General features: G+C 47.4%; 2 protein-coding genes and 1 non-coding gene across 6 annotated transcripts in view; 2 read left to right on the top strand and 1 right to left on the bottom strand.

The window, feature by feature from the left end:
* The first annotated feature begins 2,019 nt into the window (after positions 1 to 2,019).
* On the top strand, positions 2,020 to 7,640 carry LOC105477734 (ribosomal protein L32). Of its 4 annotated transcripts, none has more exons than XM_071092236.1 (5): positions 2,020 to 2,226; positions 3,440 to 3,543; positions 4,157 to 4,338; positions 6,988 to 7,074; positions 7,452 to 7,640. In XM_071092236.1, the coding sequence occupies exons 2-5, from the start codon at positions 3,448 to 3,450 to the stop codon at positions 7,579 to 7,581; spliced, it is 495 nt and encodes a 164-aa protein (XP_070948337.1). In that variant the 5' UTR covers positions 2,020 to 2,226; positions 3,440 to 3,447; the 3' UTR covers positions 7,582 to 7,640. The 4 variants fall into 4 exon arrangements, with proteins under 4 accessions (XP_070948337.1, XP_070948336.1, XP_011732718.1 ...); XM_071092235.1 differs by having other exon boundaries at positions 2,021 to 2,226; positions 3,443 to 3,543; XM_011734416.3 differs by lacking the exon at positions 6,988 to 7,074 and having other exon boundaries at positions 2,036 to 2,226.
* On the top strand, positions 3,223 to 3,361 carry LOC112425935 (small nucleolar RNA SNORA7). Its single transcript, XR_003017142.1, has one exon. It is a non-coding gene; the product is annotated as a small nucleolar RNA SNORA7 (small nucleolar RNA).
* Positions 7,641 to 9,387: 1,747 nt separating the features above from the next.
* Positions 9,388 to 12,325, bottom strand: part of LOC105477733 (cullin associated and neddylation dissociated 2 (putative)) — a 38,859-nt gene continuing 35,921 nt past the window's right edge. The window contains exon 15 of the mRNA XM_011734414.2: positions 9,388 to 10,425. Coding sequence (XP_011732716.2) covers positions 10,198 to 10,425 — 228 coding nt within the window. The 3' untranslated portion in view covers positions 9,388 to 10,197. The remainder of the gene's footprint in view (positions 10,426 to 12,325) is intronic.

Raw genomic sequence — 12,325 nt, 5'->3', positions numbered from 1 at the left:
AATTCTAGAACTTTTCCATCACCCCAAAGTAAACCCCATTAGTAGTCTATCCCAATTCCTCCTTCTCTTCAGCCCTGGCAACGACTAACATACTTTCTGTCTCTAAGGATTTGCCTATTCTGGATAATTCATATAAATGGAGACATACAATATGTGGCCTTTTGTGTCTGGTTCATCCATGTTGTAGCATGTACTGGTACTTCCTTGTTTTTCATTGCTGAATAATATTCCATTGAATGACAGATGATATTTTATTTATCCATTTGTCAGTTGATGGACATTTGGTTTGTCTCTACATTTTGGCTATTATGAATAAGGCTGCTGTGATTATTCATGTACAAGTTTTTGTGTGGACATATGTTTTCATTTCTCTTGAGCATATACCTGAAAGTGGACTTGCTGGGCATATAGTAATTCTATGTTTAACATTTTGAGGAACTGCTATTCATTTCCAAAGTGACTGCACCATTTCATATTTGCACTAGCACTGTACGGAGATTCCCATTTCTCCATCCTAGTGAGTGTAAAATGGTATCTCATTGCAGTTCCAGTTTGTATTTCCCTGATGGTTAATGATGTAGATCATCATTTCATGTGTTCATTGGCCAGAGAAATGTCTATTTGGATTCTTTACCCATTTTTCAATTGGGTTATTTGTCTTTATAGGTTTGTTGTTGTTGTTGAGACGGAGCCTTGCTCTGTCACCCAGGCTGGAGTGCAGTGGCATTATCACAGCTCACTGTAGTCTAGAACTCCTGGGCGCTCACATGATCGTCCCAGCTCAGCCTCTCGAGTAACTGGGACTACAGGCATGCGCCACCAGCCCTAGCTAATTATTTTATTTTTGTAGACACAGAGTCTTACTATGTTGCCTAGGCTGGTCTTGAACTCCTGGGCTCAAGCAAATCTCCCGCCTCAGACTCCCAAAGTATTGGAATTACAGGTGTGAACCATAGTGCTCTGCCAATTTTCACAATAATCTTAAATGCAAAAGCTAAGCAAAACGAATTAAGAGTAACTTTAAAAACTAGGCAGTCTGGGAGGCAGTGGCTGCAGTGAGCCGTGAGATGGCGCCTTTGCATTCCAGCCTAGGTGACAGAGGGAGACCCTGTCTAAAAAAAACAAAAAACAAAACAAAACAAACAAACAAAAAACAACTAGGCAGTAGCTCGTGCCTGTAATCCTAGCTACTCAGGAGGCTGAGGCGAGAGGATCGTTTGAGCCCAGGAGTTCGAGACCAGTCTAGGCAACAAAGTGAGACCTCATCTCCAAAAAATGAACAAACAAAAACTAGGCCATTTAGCATAATGGTTAGGGCATGGAGTTTGGAGTCAAGTCTCCAAATTTCACCTTCCACATATGCAAAATGGAGACATAATAGGGGTACGTTATAGAATTGTGGTAGGCATAGTGAACTCCATCGCATGTTAGCTATCATAGTTTCGTTACTATTTACTGTCTAAATTCGGTGAGGAAATTATTAGGAAGTCTCTGTCTTGTTCTCTTCTGACCACTAAGAGGCGCACTTCGGAGTAGAAGAAACGCGGGCGGAAATGGCCCAAAAGCGGATTGGCTTCAACTTCTGGCGGAAGTAAGTTCCTCCCTCCACCGGGTCTTATTAGCTCATAAAGAATTCCAAATTTCTACGTAGACCCAAGGATAGGTAGAATACATTTTTCAGTCATATTCCTAGATATTACGATCTATTAAAACATGTATACTCAGAATTTTTTGCGGCATTATTATTATTATTATTATTATTATTATTTTTTGAGACGGAGTCTGGCTCTGTCGCCCGGGCTGGAGTGCAGTGGCCGGATCTCAGCTCACTGCAAGCTCCGCCCCCCGGGTTTACGCCATTCTCCTGCCTCAGCCTCCGGAGTAGCTGGGACTACAGGCGCCCGCCGCCTCGCCCGGCTAGTTTTTTTGTATTTTTTTAGTAGAGACGGGGTTTCACCGTGTTCGCCAGGATGGTCTCGATCTCCTGACCTCGTGATCCGCCCGTCTCGGCCTCCCAAAGTGCTGGGATTACAGGCTTGAGCCACCGCGCCCGGCCGCGGCATTATTTTTTGACGTGTCTTTATTTTATTTGAAAGAGCCGAACCGGAAGTGCTTGCCTTTTCCCTGCCAGGACCCAGGGGTTTACGTCCCATCACCCCTTGCGTGCCACTGTCCCTTCTCTCTTCCTCGGCGCTGCCTACGGAGGTGGCAGCCATCTCCTCCTCGGTAAGTCTTAATCCGTGGCCATCTGCATTCCTGCGGGATTCATCTGGCCCCATTGCCCAGTGGTGCGGGGGCCTCCCCTTCGGCGCGGTAGTGGCTGTGGGTATTGTTATTGTCAGCTTACTGGGGCGTGTACAGGAGCAGAACGAAGCAGCCCGGGTTGATGGGGCTTTGCGTCCCAGAGCCTCCTGCTCTCCGCTTGTAGTCAGAGCTGCGGGCTGCTTGTTTGTTCCTTGGCGGTGGAGGGTGCTAGTTGAGCCCAGACTGCGGGGTCTCCTGTGGGCCGTGGGACGACCAGGGGTGTCCCAGCTTGACAGCCGTCAGCTGGGATCTGTGGATCCCAGCGCTCACCGATGTCGGCCCACGTGTATTCGTTCATTGCTATAGCCCGCTTCTTCGCTGCAGTCTCGGGCCCTAGGGCTGCTGCGGCTGCTGGTTCAGTTGCAGGCAGAAATTCTGGTAGTATCTCTGGAAATAAGATGCAACTGCCCCCACCTTGCCTTCGAGGATATCATGGGCCAGAAGGCAAAGTCGTTTTGAATACGTGGTTCACTGATTACCCACTCTGTGCCAGTTGATGGCTGCGAACAGAAGGGGTGCTGCTGTAGGAAATAAATGAATGGCTCTGAAGACCACACTGAGGAAGGTGTGAGTTGATACTGCAAGATCTCCAGGTTTGAGGCATCCTTAGACGGGTATGATGGTTTTGTGTGTGCTGAGGGTGTGGTAGCGCAGCAGCTCCCTAGGGAATTAGAAGGTTTTCTTTATTAAACGTTTACCCTGTGACAGGCACTGCAGGCATTCAGCGGGCAGTGTCATCTCTATTCTACAGGTGAGGAAACTGAGACTCAGGTCCAAGTAGATGGTCAAGACCATCTTGGGGTTCGGACACTGGCGAGGTGGGATTTGCTGCCCCTTGCAAATTGAGTGTCTTGGGGTCGGTTTTGATTTGCTCAGCTGTTGGCATTCTTTGGGCTCTGAGTGGTTGAGTTGACCTTTGACCTCCTGGGATCGCGTCTGGAGAGTGCCTAGTATTCTGCCAGCTTCGGAAAGGGAGGGAAAGCAAGCCTGGCAGAGGCACCCATTCCATTCCCAGCTTGCTCCGTAGCTGGCGATTGGAAGACACTCTGCGACAGTGTTCAATCCCTGGGTGGGAAAACCTCCTTCCAAGCCGCCTTCCAGGATTCTTCCTCACCTGGGGCTGCTTCTTTCCCAGAAGGCATCATGGCCGCCCTCAGACCCCTTGTGAAGCCCAAGATCGTCAAAAAAAGAACCAAGAAGTTCATCCGGCACCAGTCAGACCGATATGTCAAAATTAAGGTATGTGGTCCTGGGATGGAAATGGGTGTGGGGTGAAGAAAGAAGTTTCCAACAGGCTGTCGGTTTCTGACATCATCTAGTCGGGATTACCTTTGACCAATGAACTGGTTTGTGGAAGAGCTTTCTGTAGAAATACAGGTCTCCCCCAGTGTGCCCTAGTGCTGGTACTTAACATCTCTTGATGTGTTAAGTGAAATTTAAATGAGAAGGGACACTTGGCTGTTTCGATGTGTTTAGAGGGCTTTGCATTTGTCGTGTATTTTGGGTTGCCTTATGACAGCAGGATCCCTATTTTATAGACAAGAACACTCAGAGGGGCTGAGAGCCGTGTCTGCAGCTGTGCTCGCCATCTCAGTATCTACACAGTCCCCTCGCATCCCATTGGTGCCTCCTCCATTGCTTGGGAGTAGGAATGGTGGGGGTGCCTGCATTCCTAGTGGCTAAAGCCACGAGCTCCTGGTTTTTCCCACCAAAAAAGTAAGGAAATAGTGAAGTCCTGTCACCAAAGGCAGCTACTGTGTGGCATACTTCCTTTTCATTTGGTTCTGTTTTCCCTCCCCAAAGGAACAGTTGGCACTCTGCACAGACGCTAACCCTGTGTTATTTCCTTCAGCGTAACTGGCGGAAACCCAGAGGCATTGACAACAGGGTTCGTAGAAGATTCAAGGGCCAGATCTTGATGCCCAACATTGGTTATGGGAGCAACAAAAAAACAAAGCACATGCTGCCCAGTGGCTTCCGGAAGTTCCTGGTCCACAACGTCAAGGAGTTGGAAGTGCTGCTGATGTGCAACAAGTGAGTTGGGTCCCACCTCTAGTTTTCAGGGATCCGAAGTGCATCTGTGTGAGCACTTCTGGCAGGAACTCTAGAAACTCTTGGGGGATGCATTTTGGCTGGGAGGGGTTGTACATTCTCTGAGGGAATCTGAAGTTGTTCCTTGCGGGATTTTAGAGAATGCTTGTTGGGGAGTAAAGATTTTGGGGAGTTCAAGGTGTTTCCTTTACCGGAGGGAGGAGGCTTGGTCTTCTAAGTGTAGAGACCCAAGACCAGGAAAAGACTGCTCTGTGAACACTGCAATAATAACCACTTTCCACTACTACAATATCCTTTGGCTGTTGTTTCCAGAACATTGCTTTCTTTATGAAGGTGTCAGCCAAAAGAGTTGAACTCTGAAATATTTGAAGAGATTTATTCTGAGCCAAATATGAGTTGACCATGGCCTGGGACACAGCCCTTGGGAGACCCTAAGAATATGGGTCCAAGGTGGGCAGGGAGCAGCTTGGTTTTACGTATTTTAGGGAGACATGAGACATCAATCAAATACACTTAAGGCATACATTGGTTTAGTCCAGAAAGGCAGCAGTTCGAGGTTTTGAATAGATTTTCTGTTTCTCATCGGGAATTGGTTATCACTAGAAAGGAATGTCTTGGCTATGGTAAGAGGTTGTGGAAACCAAGAGTGCCCTATTCAAGGAGGGAGTGCATTCAGATGGTTGCTGGGGGCCTTTGAATTTTATTTTTGGCTTACAAGGAGGGTAGGGAGAAGATCAAACATGGACCTCAGGCCTTAAGGGGCCCTTTAGTCTGTGCTGTGGTAAGGGGTATCTTCAGGGACAGGAGGGCTTTAGAACCAGGTTTGGATTAGGTGGAGAACAGGAGGAAACTTGGCAGGCAGAGAGTGCTTACACAAAGGTGTAGAAGTGAAAGCGCATGGAGGGTTTGCAGGGCATTGGTTCTAGGTGGGTTTTATTGGTTTTTGTTTTTTTAAGATGGAGTCTCGCTCTCTTGCCGCGGCCGGAGTTCAGTGGCACGACCTCGGCTCACTGCAACCTCCACCGCCCAGTTTCAAGCGTTTCTCCTGCCTCAGCCTCCCATGTAGCTAGGATTACAGGTGTGCACCACCATACCTGATTAATTTTTGTATTTTTAGTAGAGATGAGGTTTCACCATCTTGGCCAGGCTGGTTTTGAACTCGTGACCTTAAGTGTTCTGCCTGCCTTAGCCTCCCAAAATGCTGGGATTACAGGCATGAGCTACTGCACCTGGCCTGGTTTGATCTGAGAGAGACAGACGCATCTGTGTTGCCCTGGCTACAGTGCAGTGGCTGTTCACAGCTGTGATCGTGGCACACTGCAGCCCCAAACTCAAGGTGGGCTCAAGCTGTCTCTTCCCATCTCAGCCTTCCTGGTAGCTAAGACCACAGGCATGCTCCACCGTACCCAGCTAGTTCTAGGTGTTCTGAGTAAGTTAGACACTTGATGAGCTCTGTGTATAAGAGACTTGGTGACCTGCTTAGACCAAAACTAGGGCAGTGGAATGAAAAATTCTCATGGGAAGTGACAGTTTATTTTCTTCACTTATTGGTAAATGAAAGCCAAAAAGCTGAATTTTCCTAAGTAAACTAGAAAGAACATGGAGTGTGTGTGAGTAACTAGGATGTTTGTGTTTATGTTTACAAAGATCTTTTATCTACAGTGGTTGTAGATATAAGTAATAAAAATGAACAAGAGCAGTATTCTAACGTGGTTACCTTCCAAGGCTGGAAATTTAACCAGGCATTGAAATGCTGAAAATTTCTGTTAGAAAAAGATGAGCATAGGAATTAATGGTGGACACTGAAACCACAGTTGAACTGTAACGGGCCAACATGATTACTCAGTTGCAGTGCACATGTTGGCTGGTTGCCATATGCTCTGTAAGTGCAGCTTGGCAGTCGTTTTAAGATCCTTGGAAATACTCTGTTATCTCTGACCTTTGATCTCTAAGTTCCATTTCTGGGCATTTGTCCTTAAGGAATGGAAAAGCAGGGAAACAAAAGCTAGTCATTGCAGCAGTACAACTGGAAACAACTGAAAATATAATGAGAGAATTGTAGAGTGCTGGATAGAATGTTGTGAGTCTATTCAAAATGATTGGTCTGTTGTAGTATGGAAAATGCCCAAGCTAGGGGGACACATTTAAAATGGTGGGTACACTCTGTAATTATCAAATATGTAGATGGACAAGGACAGGAGAGTTTTTTGAAAAGGACAGATGAGAAGTGTAATATAAACCTAAGCCTTTGAAACATAGAAACATTTAAAAATATAGTTGCTTTGAATTTGAGTGGACTAATGTAAAACAAGAATTGTCTGGATTTGCTGTCTTGCTGTTAAGGCAGGGTTCTTGAAAAGAGCTGTGTGTCCACTGCCTCATTTAATCACTCCTCACAGTCCTGCTGCTTCTCTCTTTGCTGAAAATGCTTCAGGGGTGGAATGTCTGTTCTTAACCCACTGTGGGTGGCTTCATAAATCACCTCCTTACTGAAGTGTGCTTGTTAGGCCAATTGGTTATCAAATGGGATGAGTTAGAACTGGATCTGGCACACCAAGTCCTCAGGTATTAGGCATGGCTATGACTGGGTGACTTTAAGCATTGTTGCTTCTACTTGCTTTGTATCCTCAGTGGTCAAACTGGGTGCTCTTGGCTCCATTCAGACTCTTGGGTTCTGCTCTTGACCACTTTGAAGAGTTCTGAAACTTCATGGGCAAGGTAAAGCACCCTGCGACTGGGGGAGAACCATTGAACCTGGAGCGTGGGCCTGGGTTCACCCTGGATCCCTGTCCATTGCTTGCTGTGGGCCTTGGTTTCCTTATCTGTAAAATGGAGGTAATGCCTGGATTACAAGGCTGCTGTAAGGATTAGATGAGAGGGAACAGTGAGGATACTTTGTAAATGAAAGTGTTCTTGTCATCACCAGGGAACCATAGACTCGGGAGTCAGGATTTGGGGGCATGTAGGTGTCATTCCACAGCCACATACCAAGCAGCCCTCTCTTAGCTTGGTGCTGGAACTCACTGCCTTCTTAATGGAATTTTCCAAGTGTGTTCAGGGCTGTCTTGCTCCTTACCTACTTGATTCTCTTACAGATCTTACTGTGCCGAGATTGCTCACAATGTTTCTTCCAAGAACCGCAAAGCCATCGTGGAAAGAGCTGCCCAGCTGGCCATCAGAGTCACCAACCCCAACGCCAGGCTGCGCAGTGAAGAAAATGAGTAGACAGCTCATGTGCACGTTTTCTGTTTAAATAAATGTAAAAACTGCCATCTGGCATCTTCCTTCCTTGGTTTTAAGTCTTCAGCTTCTTGGCTTAGTTTGTCACAGAGATCGTTCTTTTGCTTAAACCCCTTTGGCATCTCCCACTTGGAGGGGATTTGTAAAGGACACTCGGTCCTTGAACAGGGGAACGTGGCCTCAAGTGCACAGTTGAGGCTGGGGATGAGGGGCACAGACTAGGTAGGTTGTAAGACACTTGGAGAAGCTGTGGGTCCCAAGCCACAAGTAGTCATTCTTTTTTTTTTTTTTTTTTTTTTTTTTGAGACTGAGTCTGGCTCTGTCGCCCAGGCTGGAGTGCAGTGGCTGGATCTCAGCTCACTGCAAGCTCCGCCTCCCGGGTTTACGCCATTCTCCTGCCTCAGCCTCCCGAGTAGCTGGGACCACAGGCGCCCGCCACTTCGCCCGGCTAGTTTTTTGTATTTTTTAGTAGAGACGGGGTTTCACCGGGTTAGCCAGGATGGTCTCGATCTCCTGACCTCGTGATCCGCCCGTCTCGGCCTCCCAAAGTGCTGGGATTACAGGCCTGAGCCACCGCGCCCAGCCTAGTAGTCATTCTTAACCTTGCTTTGTAAAGTTGGGTGACAAGTTATTCCATGTGATGCTTGTGAGAATTGAGAAAATATGCACGGAAATACCCAGATGACTTTCTTAAACAGATTGTTATGGGATGCCTAAATTGCATCCTGTAACTTCTGTCCAGAAAGAACAGGATGATGTACAAATTGCTTTTCCAGGTAGTCCACCACGGTTACTGGAAAAGCACTTTCAGTCTCCTGTAACCTTCCCACCAGCTGCTGCTTCAGGTATAATGTTACAGCAGTTTGCCAAGGCGGGGACCTAACTGGTGACAATTGAGCCTCTTGACTGGTACTCTTAGAATTTAGTGACACGTGGCCCCGATTTTTCTTTTGGAGACAGGGTCTTGCTGTCACCCATGCTGAGAGTGCAGTGGCACACTCACTGCAGCCTTGACCTCCCCAGGCTCAGGTGATCTTCCCACCTCAGCCTCCCAAGTAGCTGGGACTACAGATGCACACCTCACCTGGGTAGTTTTTGAAGTTTTTTTGGTAGAGATGGTCTAGCCATGTTGCCTAGGCTCTTGAACTCCTGAGCCTCCCAAAGTACTGGGATTACAGGCACCTTACATAGTGTATATAGGTCATGAGGGATATGGGATGTGGTACTTACGAGATGGAAATGCTTACAGGATGTTTTTCAGTAACCATCCAGTCAACTTACCAGAAATGCTGCGCTGGTTATAACAAAGCTTCTCTAGGTCTAGTCTCATTCTAGTAGATAGGCATCTTACAGATTGTCTCCTGTTCAAAACCTAGTCATAAATATTTATAATGTAAACTGGTCATTTTGGGGATTTTTTTTTTTTCCTGGAGACTGTCATGCTGTCACTCCGGCCGGAGTGCAGTGGCTTGATCTTGGCTCACTGTAACTTCTGCTTCCTGGGTTCAGACGACTCGATTCTCCTGAATCTCAGTCTCCTGAAAGCTGGGACTACAGGCCTACCACCGTACCCAGCTAATATTTTTAGTAGGGACAGGGTTTCGCCATGTTGGCCAGGCTGGTCTCAAACTCCTGACCTCAGGTGATCCGCCCACCTCAGCTTCCCAAAGTGCTGGGATTACAGGCGTGAGGCACCGCACCCAGCCTCATTTTTGGGATTTCTTACAAATTGACGAGTGCATTCAAGATACTGGTCTAACAATTGGACACGAGTTGTGTAGAGAAAAGTAGTAACTTAGAATCTAATCTTTATTAACCTGGGATATCACAGAAAATACTTGGGCCTGCCACTTGCATTTCTTTGTCCTCAATGCTAAACACTAGACACATTTGAAACCTTCCTCAGAAGGAAACCAACTGGTTATGCCTGGGTGGTGGCATGGAAGATGTGTAATTCCTTGTTGCCCAATTTGCTAGTAAGTATTTTGAAATTAGAAATGAAACGAGGTCCAAGCCTGTCCAGTTCCCTACCCAACCCATTTCTCCTCCGTGGAAAAGAAACACATCATCCAAATTTCTGATTCATCGCTGCCACTTAGAAATGAACCGTTTTGAATTTTAAAATGTGAATGACCCAAGTATCTTTTTGAGATGCCCGGCCTAAGCACTAACTTCAGGCATTGCTAAATGCAGTGAAGAAACCACGAGTGGTGTCTGCGGCCTCCTGACCTTTTACAGCTGACAGCACAGCCTATTTCTAAATGCTACTAGTTTGTGAGGCAGAGACACCCTCTGAAGGAACCAGACAGACTATGGAGGGATACAGTGTGAAGTCACTGGAAAACTTCCTCACCCTATTTCTTTGGATGACTGTCCTGAGTTAAGGAAGGGGCCCAACTGTTGGCAGCCTCGCAGCTCGGGCTGGGGTCCTTTTGAGTTGGGTCCCTGGAGAAGGCACTGTAAGCCCTGACCAGGAGCGGCAGGGCCCCCAGTGAGATGGTGGAAGGGCAAAAGTAGAGACCTGCAGTGGGCGATGGGGAGGCCTTGGGCTTGGGTGGGCTCCTTTCTCATAAGTGAGGGCCCACCTCGGTGCTGGGGGGACTAGCTGAGCTCCATTGAGTCTGTACTGGGGGCTGAAGTGGAATCCTTCTGGATGCTTTCAAAGAGGGCAGCAAGTTCAGGGTTGGATCTGATTTGGGAAGAGAAGTCGGCCATGATGGGGCTTTTCCCCACCTCGGGGATGGTCAGCAGGGCAGCCACTGCCCTCATCGCAGAGCGCTTCAGTTCATCTTGCTTTTCAAACTCCTGCTTCACGGAACCAGCTTTGACCTAAAGCAGGAAACAGCAGAAGCAGCCATCCTTTATTGAGCCTGGCCCGCACCACTGCCTCCTCACCGGTCTCTGGCTTCCTCTTTGCCCCATCATCTTACCCAACATAAATCCCTGCTGTGAGGTCTCCTAAGGCTTCTGTCTCACCAGCCATGTCCTAACTCTACCTCCGGGCTTTTACACTGGCTAGTTTCCCCACAGAGGTTCTTTGCCATTCAAATCAGCCTGAGGGGCCTCAGAGCAGCCAATCTAAAGTGCTCACTTTTTTGTTGATTGACAGTGGCAAGTACTGCGTTCCCATACTTACCTCCTACAGACTGCAGGGATCCAGCCTATACTGTGCTTAAAACCAGCTCTTAGCACCATATGACTAGACTGAATGAATGGATCACTGTGATGGTCTTCTAGCAGCCTCCTCCCTGCACTCAAGTCCCTGCCCGGTGATCCGTCCTACAGATGCAGCCGGAGAGTAAGCACCCCAAACTACCTCCTGCAGTTTCTGTTTCCTCTTCCCCCACCATCTCCCACTTAGGCAGAGGAGCTCAGCAGTTCCTCCACTGCTTATGGACTAAAGTTCAAATTCCTTATGCTGGGCTCTTCCTAAAGAATTCAATGCAGTGGATAACAGCTTGGCATTGGAGTTGCAGAGTCCTGCATTCAAATGGCTCTGCCCCCAAGAGCTGTGACTTCAGGTAACTACATCTTTGAGCCTCATTTCCCCATCTATAAGTAACAGCTGCCTCTTCATAAGAGATGCCAAGAGGATTAAACAACTTGACACAAGTCCACACTCCCTTCTCTGAAACCCCTGGAGCCAGATGTGCTTTGGAATCCAGGACATTTTGGGTTTTAGAAAGGTAATACTGTGCAGATTACATTCCCGGGGGGTCTTGTACAATACCCTGTAATCAAATACATGAATACTCTACTACATGTATGAGTACTGTGAGTAGTAAGGTGTCCCTCAGTATCCATGGGAGTTTGGTTCCAGGATCCCAATGGATGCCAAAATCCTCAGATGTTCAAGTCCCTTATATAAAAGTGGTACATTGGCGAGAATTAAAGATCATAGCCTCATGCCACTTCAAGTTTTGTGACAAACAGGTTCCTAAAAAGCTTTTGGTTGTCAGAGCTTGGTAGATTCAGAATCATGGGTAAGGACTGTGGGTGTGGATGTATCCACACTCATCCCAATGCCCAACAGACAGCATCCTCCGCATGCCAGATGAGTGGCTCTTGTAGAAACTCAGAGCAGAGCTTCTCTTGCCACCTCAGCCTACTGCAAGAATGTTCTGGCACTGCAGTGCCATATATACCTCCCCTCTTAAGAACTGGGACTTTTTGCCAGGCGCAGTGGCTCACACCTGTAATCCCAGCACTTTGGGAGGCCGAGGTGGGTGGATCACAAGGTCAGGAGATCAAGACCATCCTGGCTAACACGGTGAAACCCCGTCTTTACTAAAAATACAAAAACTTAGCTGGGCATGGTGGCAGGTGCCTGTAGTCCCAGCTACTCGGGAGGCTGAGGCAGGAGAATGGCGTGAACCCAGGAGGCAGGCAGAGGTGGCAGTGAGCCGAGATTGCGCCACTGCACTCCAGCCTGGGCAACAAAGCCAGAACTGGGACTTTCCTTGGTGCCATAGAGCTCAGAGAAAACTAGAAATGATTTGGCTACAGAGACTGTCAAAACCGGCCTGGCCCTGTAGAAGCATTTTTTTGGATTGACTCAATAGTAAGCATATGTTAAAAATGTAAACTTACAAGGCAGGTCTCTATGAATAAACTACCAATTTTAATGTTTTATCCACAAAAGATTTCATTTTTGAAAATCACCACTCTATGGGTATGGTATCTCTCCTCTTTAAGCGCCAATCTAAAACACTGCTCTCCTTTTGGTAAT

Source organism: Macaca nemestrina, chromosome 2 (assembly GCF_043159975.1).
Source record: "Macaca nemestrina isolate mMacNem1 chromosome 2, mMacNem.hap1, whole genome shotgun sequence".
Lineage (NCBI taxonomy): Eukaryota > Metazoa > Chordata > Mammalia > Primates > Cercopithecidae > Macaca > Macaca nemestrina.
The sequence above is the reverse complement of the archived record's forward strand: the minus strand, read 5'-3'. Positions and strand labels throughout refer to the sequence as shown.

Excerpts from the sequence above, each read along its gene's own strand:
- LOC105477734 (XM_071092236.1), top strand. The coding sequence starts at position 3,448 with ATGGCCGCCCTCAGACCCCTTGTGAAGCCCAAGATCGTCAAAAAAAGA. Across the intron at positions 3,544-4,156 it reads ACCGATATGTCAAAATTAAG|CGTAACTGGCGGAAACCCAG; the intron begins GTATGTGGTCCT and ends TATTTCCTTCAG. Across the intron at positions 4,339-6,987 it reads GTGCTGCTGATGTGCAACAA|TGGTCAAACTGGGTGCTCTT; the intron begins GTGAGTTGGGTC and ends TTGTATCCTCAG.